Below are 19,042 nucleotides of genomic sequence, written 5' to 3'. Positions count from 1 at the left end.
GAACGTGACTGCACGACCGTGCGAACAAGCAGACGAAGCGGAAGTACATCTCTCTTGCTTCGGTGCGAAGCAAAACAAAAAAACACGCAGACATTCCGTTTGTGTGTTTCATTATTTCTCTAAAGTTTCATTCGTCAATTCAAGGAACAGATCACACAAATAACAGGTGGTGCCTTGAATAATTATCGAAGTCACGTGTCACCACGAGCGACGTCACACTGCGGACGCGAGTACGTCACCGTCCGGCTTGGTGCGCAGCCATGGCGCAGCGGCCGCGAAGAGGAGAAAAAACGGCGTTCGGATTGAATTTCAGGCCTTTCCGCATCGCGTAGCGACGTAATTCTTTGCAAACACCATCATTGGCGCGCATTGTATGCTCTGCGCTTGTTAGCTCAATACGGCCAGACCTGGTGAGGGGCTCTTTAAAACGCCCGTGTGCTGAGAATCGATGCAGATGAGAGCAACCTAGGTGAACAAAATTGATCCCTGGCCTCCCACTACGGCGCGTCTCGCAGCTCAAGTACATGTCGTCTTGAAACGCGAAGCTCCACATTAGTTATTGTAGTAATATCTCAAACTGTTTCGAACACTTCCTAAGTTACAGCTTTCCTAACGGCTCAGTTGCAGAGGATAAGAAGCCAGCCTTCACAGCTAGTACTTTCAACATGAACAAATTATCCATATTTATTATGAGCGAAATTTGAGTACAACCTGAAACCGCAGGAAGTCACACATTTGTGAATTTCCAGAGTTCTCGTGTTAAAGGTACCAATTCAACGGAGCCAGACCATGGCTAATTTTCGATGCGCACCCCATATGCGATATTTAACGCAACCTCTTTTTCTCGCGTACACATTTGAGCGTAATCGCGGACATCATGACGTCCTTTGTTGTCTACGCGTAGATAACGAAAGCAAAAACAATGTGTGTCCTGTAGCACGTGTGAGAGATAAATAGTTTCTTCTTTTCTTTTTGGTTCAGTCTCTGCTGCACTATCTCCTGCGAATGTACTCCCCAGAATAGCATGCTGAGCGACGATATATATCATTGTTATCCGGGAGACACTTCGACACGAGTTAGGCGGCCGGATACATCTGCCTGTCGTCGTATACCAAAGAAAGATCCGTCAAATGCGAGAACAAAACCGCGCTTCTCGTGACGGAGTCATCGTGCCTAACTATATAAAAGTGAAATTAAATATACAGAATGCCCTACGCATGCTTCAAAATTAAACTGTCCCATACGTTTACAAGTAAATACGCTATCTTATACGTGCTGCAGTGATGTGGTTCACCTTCCCCCATATGTTTTGTATTTAGTATTTATTGATTTAAAGAATGGTTCAAAGGACACTTCTTACTTCACACAACGCAAATTTCTTACTTTCTTGTCCGCGCCTACACCCATCGATAACATATTGTCGATGGTGTCAACTTCAAATTTTGCCGTGCTCGGACCGCTTCTGGATAGTTAGCACCATCCAGCGCCTAAAAGAGCAACTATTTTTATAGTTTTAATTTTATGTTTCTTTTTTTCACCGCGGAGGCGGGAGGGGGGGGGGGGATATTAAAGCCCCGTTTAGCCGCGCGTGACGAGCGCTCGTACATTGCTTCCGTCATGGCGTCGACGTCACGCAAAGCTGCCCTTGCGAAACGGCGAAGTTGCACGGATTCAAATGAGTCGGAGCAAGAATTTTGTCATAGTGGTAGCAGCATTGACTCAGAACATCATATTGATTAATGTGACTTGAGCACGGACGGCGAAAGTGCGTCGAATAGCCCCGGAACATCAACAGGTATCCGCCAGTAAGTTCCGTTTTCTGCTGCGAACCTTTCGTCGCGGCCGCGCTCAGATCTAGAGATTTCCGGTTTGTTCTAAAGGTCACAGTTCTTATCTACAGGGTGTCAACGTCGTTTGGGCAGGTCGCTGGCGGCGGCGCAAAGATTGGAGACTTGCGCGGGGGCACGGCCGGCAGTTGACCCCGGCATCGCAGTGCCTTGCGGCGGTACTGCGGCGGTTTGCGCGGTGGCACGATAGCCGCTTGGGCTAACATTTTCTTTTTTGTATGAAGAAGTTCTTAAGATAGAAAGCTTATATTTGCAGGGATGTTTTATGCAGCATTTTCCTTCAAAATGTGTATTTTGAAATTCATTTTATGCTGGTGCAAAGCAACATCGGTGTTCTTACGAAGATTTTTCGTTTTCGTTAGGATTTCCTTTCTTCAATAATTTTTTTCGAAGAATTGATAATGTTTGCTTGAAAATAATACAATATGAAAGCACACTTTTTCAACAAATGCCATACATTCTGATATCAAAGCATGTAGCATAAAGGGATGAATGAAGAATCTTTAGAAAACAGTGTAAATAAATTAGTATAGCACACAACATCCGATGAAATGGCACGAGGTTCGTGAATAAGGAGATAAATTATAGGGGAAAAGAGACATTTACAAGGCCGCTGAGCGTGCGTCCCCAATGTGACGCAATTGGCGAAATGCAATTATTTTAATCTTGTCATTTTCAAATGTTCTAGCTTTTCTTTCTTTGCTATCCTTTCATTATTGAGAGACTTCGTGAAAAACCGGAGGCGCAGGAGAGGTATGTAAACCCACCCGAGCCCACCCGCCGCGGTGAATGCAGGCAGCGAAGCAGGTGACCAAAGCAGATGAAGCAAAGAGCGTAGCAATAGTACTGCTCACAGCGCCATCTGCGCTTTCATTCAAAAAGCGTCCCACCCGCTCCATACGGCATGGTGCGCGGACGGCAGACTAGCCAATATTCTAGGGACTCTAGTGGAGGTACAGTGTACTAGAAAGGGCAGTGCAGCAGGTGGCACTCTCTGCGTGGCCCCAGCGGTGTTGCCAGTAGCGGTGGCACTGCGATCGACCAACCTTGAAAGAGCAGCAGACAAAGCGCTCGTACAGACTGCGATGTTCCTATATGCTTCTGAGCTCAGGAGGTATTGTTCAGATTTTTGCCTGAGGTGCTTCATTTATTCGGTCTGTATTCTCTGCCTACGATCAGACAATGAAATGCATATTTCTTTTGCCCCAGATGCTGAATTGTTTTCTGGAATTACTATTGCGCGTCTGCCCTCGCCGCTGGAACCTAGCCACGCTGTTGAGAACACAAACAACTTCGATCGCAATCGAGTCCCGTCCGGATGAACCCTTTCGACACAATAGGAAATGATCTCTGCTTTACTTGGTTAAAACACGTTGGCGGGCTAGTTGGTTAGAATCCATGGTAGTGTGCATAAGCGCGACTGGACGAAGACGAAGAAAGAAACAGATACACAGACACAGCGCTTCACTTTCAACTATGGATTTTATTTTCGCACGCATCGATAAATATACGCCGTGCGAGCGGAAACAAACGTAACAGCAAAAAAGAATATTGAGTGGTGCATTTCGTTAAACCGAACACGTGTGCAAGGCAAGGGAAAAAAAAACATGTACTACAATGGTCACAAAGATAAACCAAGGAATCGTATCGCCTTTTCTGATAGTGACACCGAAGGCTTGCTTACGCACTTTTGCTCTAATTTCGCTATCTCGTAGGCCTCTACAATCTACCTCGTCATCCTGCTATGAGCCTTATACAGAATGGAAGTGCTTTCAAACATGAGCTTGCAGGAACAATCTCGACAGTGAATACCCAAATGACCCGAGATTCACTTAGTGACGTTATATTGATGCTCTTTTAATCTCTCGTTGATGCATCTGCCGGTTTGACCATTTGCCGGTTGAACAAGCGCTGTGTCTTTGTATCTGTTTCTTTCTTCGTCCTCGTCCAGTCGCGCTTATACACACTACCATGCACTGCTTTACGTTCAGCAACCAGGATCGAGTTTGTATAGCTTACAGCTTCAGGGTGCAGACGTCTATGCGAACTCGAATAAGCAGATTCAAATGGTACATAATCGCATTCGAGTGACCGCGTGATAGGGGCGCTATACGTAACTGGTCCCCGCAACATCGAAAGTAAGCGTAAAGCAAGCTGTCACGTTGCACATTCGTTCTCTCCTTGGCACACCTTTCAACAGCACATTGTAGGCAACATTGTACAGCAGGGCTTATTGCTTCTGACACGAACAGAAATGTTCACGAATTGAAAAGCAGTAGAGAAAACTTGCATGCACGGAGTGAAGTCACATACGCCCTCAGAAGCCATTTATTCTGAAGAAGTCACTGAAATTCATCTGTGGAAATCACGTCGCGCCCACACAGTAAACACGAATCAGCAGAAGTACAGGACTAGCACAACAATGATGCCAAGCGGCAGCTTCGCTAAAACGGGAAAGCAGCTCATCGTTGCATTTATGGAGACCATGCTTTAGGGAGCACTTTACCAACCCAGTGAAAACGCTTCGTCCATAGGACATCCGAATCATTACCCAATGTCTATGTACCATTTCGGATACAAATAGGACATCTGCTGGACGTCATTCTTGGATATCCTATTACGAATGTCCTAAGGTTATCCCACATGGACCTTTTTTTTTGCTTTTGACATGCACTTGAGTATTTGTCCACGAATTGAAGCTATGTCTTATGAGTTTCCTTGTAGCAGAATTGTGTTTTCTCGCATGTTCAAATTGCAATCCGAAGCTATCATGTCTGCAGCTTGTGTTTACGTCGTACTACAAGTTTTCGGATGCAATTTACTTTGAACACTTCATTTAGTTCAATAAGGCAATTGCGATTGGCGCAAGGCCTCGAAGAATGAGAAGTATGCTGCACTTCTGCACACGTGCGTGCGCGTGTATCGTGTGCACACAATCTGTTCTTGATGCGTGGGTGCTCTGCTAATGTATCTTATCACCGTGCACTGCGACCGCAATTTGCATTATGGCTAACAGTATGCAAAAGGCCTTGACATATATGTCCGTAAAATGCACGCAGCATGTCCATATTGCCACGAGTATAAAACTATTTACAAAGCGTGTATGTACAGCTGCCGAGAATCCCGAGAGGTTCTTGCCATTTCGTCCTCTTCGCCGTCGACGACCTTGTCCTCGTTTTCCGCCGTATCACGAACCCCGGCAGAAAAAGCACTGTCCCTTCAGATGGGGCCGTCGGTGCGGGCATAGTATGGTTTAAGCCGAGAGACGTGTCAGGTGATGTGGAACCGGGTGGCATGTCGGAGGTCACGGGAATTATCTCGTAAGTGACATTGGTCACTTGACGTAGAACACGTGCGGTAAGGGCCTTTGTAGCAGGGAAGAAGTTTCTCGGAGAGCCTCACTCGGCGGCAAGAGGACCAAAGTAGCACGAGAGAGCCTGGTGAAAAATATGTGTCACGATGGCGGCGATTGTAAGCGTGGCGTTGAGATTGCTGCGATTCCAACAGGCGAGTACGGGCAAGCTGGCACGCATGCTCAGCGTGGGCGATGGCGTCGCGGGCATACTCAGTCCTCGAATCCTCGTCGAGGGGAATGAAGTGTCCAATGGTAAGACAGGGTCACGACCGAAAAGCAAGTAAAAAAAGGGAATACCCAGCAGTATCGTGGCGTGATGAATTATAGGCGGACGTGACATAAGGGAGAGCCACATCCCAGTCCTTGTGGTCGGGTAAAACGTATTTCGAGAGCATGTCTGTAACGGTCCGATTAAGTCGCTCAGTAAGGCCGTTGGTCTGGGGATCGTAGGAGGTAGCCAGTTTGTGCTTGGTAGAACATGAGCGTAGTATATCGGCGATGACTTGGGAGAGGAAAGTGCGGCCGCGGTCAGTAAGGAGCTGTCGTGGGGCGCCACGTACTAAAATGATATCGCGGAGGAGGAAATCTGCGACGTCAGTTGCGCAGCTCGTGGGAAGTGCTCGAGTGATGGCATAGCGCGTTGCGCAATCAGTAGCGACAGCGATCCACCTGTTGCCAGAGCTGGACTCCGGGAAAGGACCAAGGAGATCCAAACCCACGCGAAAGAAAGGCTCAGGTGGAATGTGGATCGGCTGTAAGTACCCGGCAGGAAGCGTTGCTGGCTTTTTGCGATGTTGACAGGGCTTGCAAGCAGATACATAGCGCCGCACGGAGCGAGCGAGGTAATGCCCCTCGCATACATGCAATGGATGTCTGCAGGACATGGAAAGTGCGACCAAATGGTCATGGTATTCCACACATCTCTAGGATATAGATGCCCTAGCAGTGGATGTAGATAGGATATCTATAGGACGCAATTCTTGTCACTGGGGATATGGGCGCAGCATTTCACAGGTGGGGCACAACTCCATGGTCTGCGTAATTTGTAACTAAATGTTCGCTATACAGGCATCACAGAGTATGGGGAAACACGCAAGAGCCAGTACGGTGCTGAAGAATGATATCTAAAATAGTTTTACAAGCTAGTGCAATGACAGCATTAATAGGCATGGTAATGGGCGCAAGTACAAATAACCTGCATTACAAAAGTCCTGAGTAAGTTCAAATTAAGCAGTTACATTGTACGATTGTCCTCTCCTTGGCTCAGATTTCAAAAGCATGTTAAGTGAGACTGTAAAATAAGAACTGCAGAAACGCATAACGTCGCACAATATCAGCCGCTGGCCTCCTTGCTGTTGACGCAAGCTATAATGTTCACGAAAATAAAAGCAACAGACATTCATAGAAAGCGGGCGAGACACCACCTATCAAGCGCTTTCAAGCCACACAACTGGCGCTGCATGCAAGAGTGAGTGATTGCAGGGCCGCCGCTCCTTTCGCCACCAGCGGCTTCAGGTGCCCCGTCGCTGCCTCTGCATGCTGCACTGCCCCTTCTAGTTCACTATAGCGGAGAGCACGGAAACGTGTTGTAAAGCACGTTGTGGTAACTATGCGACACCACGTCACTTCTATTACTTGACAAATTGAGCCGTATGAAAGCCCAACTGTGATTATATACATAATTAAAGATGAATAAGTACAAATTAAATCCATGCTAAGGCATTTTATGTGGTGTTATATAGCTTGTTCTACTTGTGGACATGTCCGTGCCACGGGAGAATTTCAAGGGGAGGGGCGGAAACGCACCAGTGCGTGCCTTACCTGATGCTTTATCACTTAAACATGAAAAAAAAGAGGAAAAATGCAGATCCCACGCACTGTATTAATCGATGTAAGCGAACCTTTCTGTGCTGGTGGCTTTTATTGACGATCATTAGCAGTGATGATGGCGAAAGATTAATTTCTTGAACATTTAGTGTAACACGAGAGTAGTGAGTTGACGTTAAATGTTACATTTTGTGCACCACTGCTGTTTGTCGGTGTAGTACACAGAACACACAGGAAGAGGTGTTTGCTAGGGGTGGTGTTGTGCTCCATATTTCATAACCTCTGACAGGGTTGAGCATTGTCATTGCCTCACATCGCATCGTGGCAGAAATATTAAACTTGGATTATGGCGTTGTACATGCCAAAACCATGATCAGATAATGAGGCATGCCATAGGGGCGGACTCCGGATTAATTTTGACACCATGGTGTTCCTTAACGTGTCCCAACATCTCAGTATACGTACATTCTCTATTTCGCCCCCGTCAAAATGCGGCTGCTGCGATCTGGATCAAATCCATGGCCTCGAGCAACGCCATAGCTGCGAGCACAGAAATGTTGATTTGAAGTGCGGCTGCTTCCATATGGACGCCGAGACCTTGCGGTGCGCTTTAATTATTGCAGCTCTGCTTCTGCACGCCCTGCGTAAATTATGCACTTGACATATTTGCATGGTATTTATTTTTCAGAAGTCGCAGAAACGTACTGCACCGTACTTTGAACTTAAGTTTGTCCAGTTTCCCCACAACTGCTGTCGTGTCTATAGTAGCAGCGTTTCCTTGCTTTCTCAAGTCACCTACCCCCCCCCCCCCCCACCCCCCACCCTTGTATTGGGAGCTGCCTCTTCTCCCCACTCCTCTCTACAGTTCTATCTACATCCCCTCTGGACTTGCACTTTAGTAGAAAGGTAAGCACTGCAATTTGTGCAATGCTTTTTAGGGGGGTCACGGATAATTACAGCTGTCAAGAGGCTAATGCGGCGACGCCCAAGGTGGTCCAGAGGGCAGAGTGCACATTCGACGCGGTGGGGTTCAAACTAGTTTCTTGCGTCACCTTTCCTCTCTACCTTGCCTCTGTCATGTATATACACGCTCTGAACCACTCCCTGATATGGTGTGCCAGGCAGCAGCAGCAGCAGCAGCAGTAGGAAAGCCGAAGGAAGAGGAAAAGAGAGCTGTATAATGTGTAACAAGTAATACATTTTTATCTCTCAGCTATTTATGGCGTTTTTAAAGCATGAAGCAGTTTTTCAAACACTTACATACGCTCAACTTTATGAGCATTACATACGCAGGTAAGGAAGTTCATTCGCCGATGTTCGTAGTAACCTTCAATGTTGGAACTATCAATATTTCATATAATTTATTTTTGCACATTTCTCTCCTGGCAAATGTGTTACTATGATGTGAATAATACTAATAAATATACCTGACTGTATTACAAGACATATTGCTGCGTGCGCTAGACATATTGCTTCGACTTCTTGCAAGGTTACGAGGAAAAACATGCTTTTCAGTGTAATTTATGCAGCGTTTCGTATGCCACGTAAACTTGATTTAATGCGTTGATCATATAGTAACATATGAAAGAGTGAAACATGTAACTTGAGTGAAACATGAAACATACCAAAAAATTTTTCTATCCTAATATGACTGCCGAAAATCCTACAAGTGGTGCACTGCAAAAAAAAAAAAAAAAAACTAACGCAAGTGTAGACATAGCCCATACGCACGAGTGTCTTTCGATATTCCTGTCCAGTGTGCACTTTTTATTTTTCTTCAAGAAAGTTCCCGCTGCCACTTTCTGCAATTGCACATAATCATCGTCGGTGGGGTCACGACCCAGCCTGTCCATAGCCTCACCACCCGTTCTTTCCCGACTTATTTTGGGGGAAAGAAGAAGACTTATCTAATTGTGAGAAATCCAGTTAATGCACTGGGAAACGCATCACATGCGCTTACTGTTGTTATGGACCATCGTAAGAGCTAAAGAGGTAAACAAAAGCCTGTGCCTGCACAGCAGTTGTTGGCACATCCCGGACTAGCCACGTGAAAACGTGGCCACACTGCGTTGTCATCTGCTCATCCTCCTCGTGTTGTTGCTCTCGTGCACCGCGATGCGGCGCGACAGTCTGTGGGCATTGCTAATATTGTAGGCTCCTGTAATTATTGCTTCAATTGATGTAATATTTAGCCTGCACATTGTTTAAGCCTCATGTTAGCATTATTTTGGATAAACTGCCATTATTGAGGGCATATTGTGAAGACATTTAACGCCCAAACTCTCTCGAGTGAAGCTAGCTTAGCAGGACTCCGAGGAACTATCAGGCGTTGTTTGGGATATCAATGGCCTTAGTGAGGTTAGAAGAACTGGTGAGGCTTATACAGTGCTGACAAATGACCACATCTGCTATAGAGGAGTTCCAGATAAGCAGTATGGAGTAGGATTCCTAATCCATACATGGTGGGCAACATCGACGAATTCTACAGCATTAATGAAAGGGTAGCCCTAGTCGTAATAAAACATAATATGAGGTATACATTAAAGGTAGTACAAGCCTATGCTCCAACATCCAGTCAGGATGATGATAAGTAGATCAGTTTTATGAAGATGTTGAATTAGCGATGACAAAAGTGCAAACTCAGTATACTGTAGTAATGGTTGACTTCTATGCAAAAGTGGGGAAAAAGCAGGCTGGTTAACAGGCAATTCCGGTGGCAACTGCGGTGTCGATTCTAGGAATGCTAGAGGAGATGCTGGTAGAACTCACAGAAAGGAACAAGCTTTGAATAATGAACACCTTTTTCAGGAAGCGTAGCAACAGAAAGTGGACCTGCAAAAACCCTAATGGTGAAACAAGAAATGAAATTGATTTCATGCTTTCTGTTGATACCAGCATAGTGCAGGATGTAGAAGTGATAAATAGGGTAAAGTGCAGTGATCATAGGTTAATTAGGGCTAGGATTCACCTCAATTTGATAAGAAAAAGAGTAAAATTGGTGATGAAGAAACAGGACAACCTAGGTGCAGTAAGGGCAAAAGCAGACAGATTCAGACTAATACTTGCGACCAAATATGCAGCTTTAGAACAGAGAGACGAAGATGACATCGAAGTTATGAACGAAACCCTAACTAGGCTGGCTTCAGAGGCAGCAATTGAAGTGGGAGGTGAGGCACCAAGGCAACCAGTAGGCAAGCTTTCCCAAGTAACAAAGGACCTAATAAAGAAACGACAAAGAGTGAAAGTGTCCAGCTCAAGAGATATCATAGAATTCGTGGAACTGTGAAAACTGACCAACAGAAGAAAATAAGGAATATTCGTAATTATAACGTGAGAAAGATTGAGGAAGCCGTAAGAAAAATAGACGCAGCCTGAAATCAGTGAGAAGGAAACTTGGCATCGGACAAACCAAGATGTATGCACTGAAAGATAAGCAGGGTAATATCATCATCAATCTCGAAGATATAGTAAAAGCAGGGGAAGAATTCTATACTGACTTGTACAGTTCCCAGAACAGCCACAATACCTCCATTCGAAGTAGTGCTGAACACGTTACAGAGGCTCCTTCTATAACTAGCGATGAAGTTATAAAGGCCTTGCAAGACATGAAATTGTGAAAAGCGGCAGGAGAACATGGAATAACAGTTGATTTAATCAAAGATCGAGGAGACATAATGCTTGAAAAACTGGCGAGCCTTTATACAAGCTGTCTATCGACTTCAAGGGTCCCAAAGAACTGCAAGAATGTCAGCATTATACTAATCCACAAAAAGGGAGGCGTAAAAGAATTGCAAAACTATAGGCCCATTAGCCTACTCCCAGTATTATATCAAATATTTACCAAAATAATCTCCAATAGAATGAGGGCAACACTGGATTTTAGTCAAACAAGGGAACATGCTGGCTTCAGGAAGAGATACTCTACAATGGATCACATCCATGCCATTAATCAGGTTATCGAGAAATCCGCATAGTACAATAAGCCTCTCTATATGGCTTTCATGGATTACGAAAAGGCATTTGATTCAGTAGACAGTTTTAATATAGCGTACTCTATTTCATTGCGTACGCTAAAATATAGCAAGTCGTCACTGCGCATGCGCTGAACGCTAAACGAAATAGCGGGTATAGCGGGTGTACGCAACGCAAACGAGTTAACGTTAGCGTTGTTGCGTGGTTTGCGGAGTTTGCGGGAAACATGGCGGCGGTCCCGGCTGCCCGCTTCGAATTGAATTTGGCATTGCTTTTGTAGAATGCACTTCCTTCGTAGCAAGTGACTGTGTAAACGGCTTTCGCTTAGTCTCAGGCCACTTCGACGACAGAGTATTATGGATAACTTCGTGGTGTTTTCGAGATCGCTTCTCGTTTCGAACGAGTCGAAGCCTAACGAAAGAAACGTTCGAGATGTCAGCGCCGCCTATCGCTACAGGCATCCATGTCACATCCATGTCACAGGCATCCATGTCACATCCATGATCGCATCCATGTCATTAATCAGGTAATTGAGAAACCTGCAGAGTGCAACAGCCTTTCTATATGGCTTTCATAGATTGTGAAACGGCATTTGATGCAGTAGAGATACCAGCAGTCATAGAGGCATTACATAATCAACGAGTACATGAGAGTACAGAGAGTACATGACACTTGCGTAAATATCCTTGAGAGTATCTACAGAGATTCCACAGCTACATTAATTCTACACAAGAAAAGTATGGAGATACCTATAAAGAATAGGGTCAGACAATGAGGCGAAATCTCTCCAATGCTATTCACTGCCTGCTTGGAAGAAGTATTCAAGCTATTAAACTGAGCAGGCTTAGGAGTAAGGCTCAACTGCAAATATCTCAGCAACCTTCTATTTGCAGATGACAAAGTCCTGTGAAACATAGTTCCAGCGCACAATATAACAAGGACGAGGCGAGAAAGACAACACGAATGCCTGTTCGTGTTGTCCTGTTCAGCAACACTGGGGACACATTACAATAAATGATTGAGGACCTTAACAGAGAGAGTGTAAGAGTGGGATTGAAGATTAATATGCAGAATATAAAGATAATGATCCGTAGCCGGGCAAGGGAACAAGAGTTCAGGATCGCCAGTCAGCCTCTAGAGTCTGTGGAGGAGTACATTTACCTAAGTCGATTACTCACAGGGGACCGTGATCATGAGAAGGAAATTTAGAAAAGAATAAAAATGGGTTGAAGCGCATACGGCAGACATTGTCAGCTCAATTCAATTCAATTCAATTTTTATTTCCAGAATTACAAAGTGTTCTGGTGGATACCATAGGCTAAAAGCTGTTGGAAAACAGCTTGACTAGGCCGATGGTCCATTACAAGGCATACATGGTGGTTGCATCAAAATTGTAACATTGTTAGACACTCAGAATAAATTAATTACATAAATGCACAATAGCAAGACCGAAAATAATATAAAGACTAAGAGAAAAAAAACATAATTAATACATAATTGATACATCAGAAAAAATGGAAGTATGTGTGTAAGGGTTAATAATAAGACTAATACAAGTCGCTCTGTTATAGAGAGTAGATAGTACAGACTAAAAAGAAAAAAAAACACACATTCGATACACCAGAAGATAGAATTACATGTGTATGGGTTACAAAATCAGTAACGCGTACAGTTGCCTCTGAAAGAACGATAAACAATCACTGATCCCATGTTTACAAAATGCATTCGCAGTTCCTTCGATGAAGAGGTATATGTACCTTTATAGTTATTTAATATATGTGGTAGATTATGTTTTAATGACTGTAGGCTATATTTATTTCGAAACCACGGGACATACCATGTATCACTATTTCTCGTATTGGAAGAATTGAATTTTGGTGTCAAAGATGCAGTAGACACTAGGAAATTTTTGAAGGCAGTATTTGAGAAATAAAATGAATTTAGAAGGCGAAACGTGTAGAAATATTCTATTTTTATAATTTTATGCTTTAAGAACGCTGGCCGCGTTGTCTCCAGATAACCCATGTTGTCAATGTGCCGAATCATTTTCTTTTGCAAAGAAAGGATTTTCATGATGTTTGTCTTTCCTGTAGTCGCCCACACTAAGCTACAGTAATTTAAATGGGAAAAAAATAAGGCATAATAAATGTTCAGTTTTGCTTTGGTTGGAAGAAGACGCCGACATCGAGACACAACGCCTATGATAGCAGACATTTTTGTGCAGATATTTTCAACATGTTTATCCCAAGTAAGGTGCGAGGAAAAAGTGACGCCTAATATTTTATGTTCATCGACAATTTGCGGTTCTTTACCCGCACACACTAAGGTTTGATTACTAGTAATAACTTTATTTTTTGCGCGAAATAACATTACTTTTGTTTTCGTAGGGTTTATTTTTAGGCAATTAGCGACTGACCATTCAGATAGCTTATTGAGTAGAAAGTTACATTTTTCTATTAATTCTTGTGAATTCGGACCAGAAATGAGAAGATTAGTGTCATCGGCATACACGATAAATTTTACAGTTGTATCAATATTAGTAATGTCGTTAATATAAAGGTTAAAAAGTATAGGACCTAGTACGCTCCCTTGTGGCACGCCATTTAGTAAAGGAACAAAACTTGACTTTTCGTGTTTTATACATACTGATTGTTTTCGATTAGTAAGGTAAGACTCAAATAATGCTAAAGGAATACCTCTAATGCCATTCTGTGATAATTTCCATAGCAAAATTTTATGATTTATACAATCGAATGCCTTACTGAAATCAATGAATAGTGCCAATGTGAAGAGATTTCTTTCTATGTTTTTTAGTACATGCTCCTTGAGTGTGAGCAAAGCAGTTTCTGTTGACCTACCTTTACGAAAGCCGAACAGAGCACGAGATAGAATGTTTTGTCTGTCGAAAAAGTTTGATAACCCGCCGTGGTTGCTCAGTGGCTATGGTGTTGGGCTGCTGAGCACGAGGTCGCGGGATCGAATCCCGGCCACGGCGGCCGCATTTCGATGGGGGCGAAATGCGAAAACACCCGTGTGCTTAGATTTAGGTGCACGTTAAAGAACCCCAGGTGGTCAAAATTTCCGGAGTCCTCCACTACGGCGTGCCTCATAATCAGAAAGTGGTTTTGGCACGTAAAACCCCAAATAAAAAAAAAAGTTTGATAAGCGAGAAAAAATAATCTTTTCTAATCCTTTGGAAAATACTGGAATGATTGAGATGGGTCTGTAATTTGATACGTCGTTTCTGTTGCCTCCTTTAAAAAGTACAGTTACCCTACTCATTTTCATCATTTCTGGAAACACCCCAGACTGTAAAGCTAGATTAAAGATATGAGTTAAAGCGGGAGTGATGTATTCTAAAACATACTTGATAGGTTTTATTTGGATATCATCAATGTCAAGAGCTTTACTATATTTAAGGTTAATGATAGTGCTAAATACCTCAAATTCACTAGTGGGATTGAAAAATAAGCTGTTAGAAACGGAAAGAAACGATGACGTATCAGACCGAGTTTGCTGTGGCACGGTTATACTTGCAAAGTACTTATTGAAATGGTTTGCGAGTGCTAAACCTGAAATTTCATTGTTGTTATAGATTATCTTGTCTGGTGAGGTAGCATGCTTTTCGCGGCCAAGAACCTTATTGATAATGCTCCACAAGGTTTCAGGATGTTTACCAGTGGCGTTTGCAAACAGATGCTCATGATAAGCATTCTTAGCGCGTCTAAGTTCCGTATTTAGTTTGTTTCTCTGCTTTTTAAACAGTGTCAGCGTTTCAGGCGAGCGTGTTGTAAGAAATCTATGGTACAGTTTATCTTTGTGTTTTATCATTTTAAAAAGTTCCTGTGTAATCCAGGGTTTTCTTATTTTTTTGGATTGCTTAATCTTTTTGAAGGGAAAATGTGCGCTGTAGATTTGTATAAACGCTGACATAAACATAAACTGATTGGCTCATGGATTGCAGTGCCTATATCAGTCAAAATAGTAGCAAGGTCCTCATTTTCTTTCTTTACAACGCCCTGTATTTCCAGATTAGCGTTTCGTGAGTACTGCTCCGAATGCGTGAGTCGCCTTTCAAGTTCACCTGCTTTTTTTTTCCATTAGCTCCTGACTGGAAGCTCCCAATTATCATTAAAAAGAAAGGTGGACAATCAGTGCATTCTAACAGTGCTAACATATGAAACAAAAACTTGGAGACTGACAAAGAAGCTCGAAAAAAGGCAAGGACTGCACACAGAGCGATGGAATGAAGAATGATAGGTGTAACGTTAAGAGACAGGAAGAGAGCTGTGTGGATCAGAGAGCAAACGGCAATACCCGATATTCTAATTAACATTAAGAGAAAGAAATGGAGCTGGGCAGGTCATGTAATGCGCAGGTTAGATAACCGGTGGACCATTAGGGTTACCGAATGGGTGCCAAGAGAAGGGTAGCGCGGTCGAGGATGGCAGATGACTAGGTCATCATCATTGTCATTAGCCTGGTTACGCCCACTGCAGGGCAAAGGCCTCTCCCGTACTTCTCCAACTACCCCGGTCATGTACTAATTGTGGCCATGTTGTCCCTGCAAACTTCTTAATCTCATCCGCCCACCTTACTTTCTGCCGCCCCATGCTACGCTTCCCTTCCCATGGAATCCAGTCCGTAACCCTTAATGACCATCGGTTATCTTCCCTCCTCATTACATGTCCTGCCCACGCCCATTTCTTTTTCTTGATTTCAACTAAGATGTCATTAACTCGCGTTTGTTCCCTCAACCAATCTGCTCTTTTCTTATCCCTTAACGTTACACCCATCATTCTTCTTTCCATAGCTCGTTGCGTCGTCCTCAATTTAGGTAGAACCCTTTTCGTAAGACTCCAGGTTTCTGCCCCGTACGTGAGTACTTGTAAGACACAGCTGTTATACACTTTTCTCTTGAGGGATAATGGCACCCTGCTGTTCATGGTCTGAGAATGCCTGCCAAACGCACCCCAGCCCATTCTTTTTCTTATGATTATTTCAGTCTCATGATCCGGATCCGCGGTCACTACCTGTCCTAAGTAGATGTATTCCCTTACCACTTCCAGTGCCTCGCTACCTATCGTAAACTGCTGTTCTCTTCCGAGACTGTTAAACATTACTTAATTTTCTGCAGATTAACTTTTAGACCCACCCTTCTGCTTTGCCTCTCCAGGTCAGTGAGCAGGCATTGCAATTTGTCCCCTGAGTTACTAAGCAAAGCAATATCATCAGCAAATCTCAACTTACTAATGTATTCTCCATTAACTCTTATCCCCACTTCTTCCCAATCCAGGTCTCTGAATACCTTCTGTAAACGCGCTGTGAATAGCATTGGAGAGGTCGTATCTCCCTGTCTGACGCCTTTCTTTATTGGGATTTTGTTGCTTTCTTTATGGACTACGGTGGCTGTGGAGCCGCTATAGATATCTTTCAGTATTTTACATACGGCTCGTTTGCACCCTGATTCTGTAATGCCTCCATGACTGCTGAGGTTTCGACTGAATCAAACGCTTTTTCGTAATCAATGAAAAATATATATAAGGATTGGTTATATTCCGCACATTTCTGTATCACCTGATTGATAGCGCGAATATGGTCTACTGTTGAGTAGCCTTTACGGAATCCTGCCTGGTACTTTGGTTTACGTAAGTCTAAGATGTTCCTGATTCTATTTGCAATTACCTTAATAAATACTTCGCAGGCAATGGACAGTAAGCTGATCGGTCTATAATTTTTCAACTCTTTGGCGTCCCCTTTCTTATGAATTAGAATTATGTTAGCGTTCTTCTGAGATTCCCGTACGCTCGAAGTCATGAGGCATTGCGTATACAGGGTGGCCAGTTTCTCTAGAACAATCTGCCCACCATCGTTCAACAATTTGCTGTTGCCTGATCCTCCCCAGCTGCCTTCCCGCTTTGCATAGTTCCCAAGGCTCTCTTTACTTCTTCCGGCGTTACTTCCGGTGATGACTAGGTGGGGTGATGAAATTAAGAAGTTCACAGGTGCTTGTTGTAATCTGTTAGCACAGGACAGGGGTAATTGGAGATCGCAGGGAGAGGCCTCCGTCCTGCAGTGGACATAAAATATGCTGCTGATGATGATGGAAATTGTCATTTAGGACAGAAGCAGCTGCTATAATATATAATAATGCGAAAATTTGTACTTTTATTAAAACTAAATCATGTTTAACGTTTAGTGCGAGCCTTCACAAGAGCACTTTTAGAACACTACAGAGTGCTCCTCTTAGCCTATACTGGAACGTGCTATGTGAGATTGCTTAACACAACAGTGTTGCTCTTTGCTTAGCCACTGATATTGTATTTGGCTGAAGTGGTGCATTCGCCTTTTAACTTTTCCTAAAGCTGAAAGCTCTCTGAACGGAATTATACACTAAATTATGGACTAAATGAACTGACACTGAGCTCATTTACGACATATTAGTAAGCCCAGGATTGTCATGGACGTAACGATTAAAAACAGGTGACACTACGGAAATGCTTTGCAACCAGTTTGTGGAAAGTTGCGCCATATCCTTTTGCAAGAGGTTTAGTTGGATGAGGAATCGCAGCGGTGGCACGTAGTTACTTTCATTGCAATTAAGACAAACCAGTTGTCAAGCACATCGCAAGTCCAGTTAAGCTGCTTCGTGGGAACCAGTGATAAGAACTTGAAAGACCATCCGCGATTTGCCTTGAAGAGTGTGAAATGATTCATGGCAGTTCGGCGCTATCGCGTACTTATGCGGAACGATACTGGTGCCTACCTTCTCCGTCATACCTGCACTATCAGGTCCATTTGATTGGACAACACTTCTTTAAGGAATTAAATTGAGATAATCCGCTGTACCTTGTACTGCATCCCACTGTGGTATAATCTCCATGTCACCATTTGTTTCATGTAAGATGCAGCTGATGTGCAGGACGAGATCGCATTTCCTCCACGTGCGGAAGACGTAGTGCAGACCTCATGCAATAGTGCCTGAATATGCGAAAACTCTCATAAAATGTAGACTGAATCAAGCCTAACAGGCATATATTCTGCAAACGCAGGAAGCACTCAAAAATCATATTGCACGAATTCTGCGCTCTGTAAAAACAATGGCTAAATGCAGATTATGCATTGTTGTTATGCGCTGTCCAAGTATTTTTTCAAGTGTTGGCAAATCATGTATACCTCGAGCATTTTCGTTGACGGCAGGTATTTCCACACTTGGATGATGCTTGCGATCGGTTCCTGGACCTGTTGGCCAAAAACGGAGACAATGGTGAAAAGGAGGTCAGCGCCTATGAGCTGTTCAAGCCACTTGCCATGGAGTACATCTGCCGTGGAAGTTTCGGAATTGCAAACAGCTTCCAGGAAGATACCCAGCACCCACTGTTTCGTATGGCCACTCAGGTGCTCCCGGGTACCATGACTGGCCCCATGCACATGATCGCCCGTGAGTTTCACTACTTTCTGTCTTAAAACACAGACCAAATGAAACATGTTCAAAGCACACAATTGACTAAAAAAGCCTACAATGAATAAATTTATGAATAAATAATTTATTGTTGCGGAGAGACCATGCTCTGGCCTTTGTTGTGGTGTATAAAGTCAGTGACAGCCTGAGAATGCAGTGGCAAATACACCACTGTACGAGACAGAAAGGAAATTTGTACAGATGCACGAACCAATCACATCCCCCCATTTCCATGACGTCATCGCGAAGACAAACTTCTTTTAATGCCTCTCAGAAAGTGCGTTGGAGCATGAATGCACGGATGGCAGATGCAGTGCAGTTTTATCGGCGGAGCTTGTACTGAATATGTAAGTTGTCAATAAGTATGTGATATATTGTAAGACGAGAGCGATAAGGTAGATTAACGTTCTGAGTCTTCAATGTCATTTCTTTACCTGCGTTCTTTCACTTCGTTCCCTACAATGCCATTCGCTGAAAGAGCGCACCTGTAATGCACAGAAGCTTTCTTTGCCTGGGCTTCTCATCAATCATTTTTGAGAAAACGTGAACGAAAACACAAACGGACGGGATTGACTCCCA

At 43.7% G+C, this 19,042-nt stretch overlaps 1 protein-coding gene across 2 annotated transcripts in view; it reads left to right on the top strand.

Annotated features, from left to right (window-relative positions):
- LOC135902461 (cytochrome P450 3A43-like) overlaps positions 1 to 19,042 on the top strand; it is a 94,279-nt gene that overhangs the window by 44,795 nt on the left and 30,442 nt on the right. For both annotated transcript variants that reach the window (XM_065432546.2, XM_065432547.1), the window contains exon 6: positions 18,202 to 18,442. In XM_065432546.2, coding sequence (XP_065288618.1) covers positions 18,202 to 18,442 — 241 coding nt within the window. The remainder of the gene's footprint in view (positions 1 to 18,201; positions 18,443 to 19,042) is intronic.

The sequence above is a fragment of the Dermacentor albipictus genome, chromosome 4, assembly GCF_038994185.2.
Source record: "Dermacentor albipictus isolate Rhodes 1998 colony chromosome 4, USDA_Dalb.pri_finalv2, whole genome shotgun sequence".
Taxonomy (NCBI): Eukaryota; Metazoa; Arthropoda; class Arachnida; order Ixodida; family Ixodidae; genus Dermacentor; species Dermacentor albipictus.
This window is presented reverse-complemented; position numbering and strand designations above follow the sequence as displayed.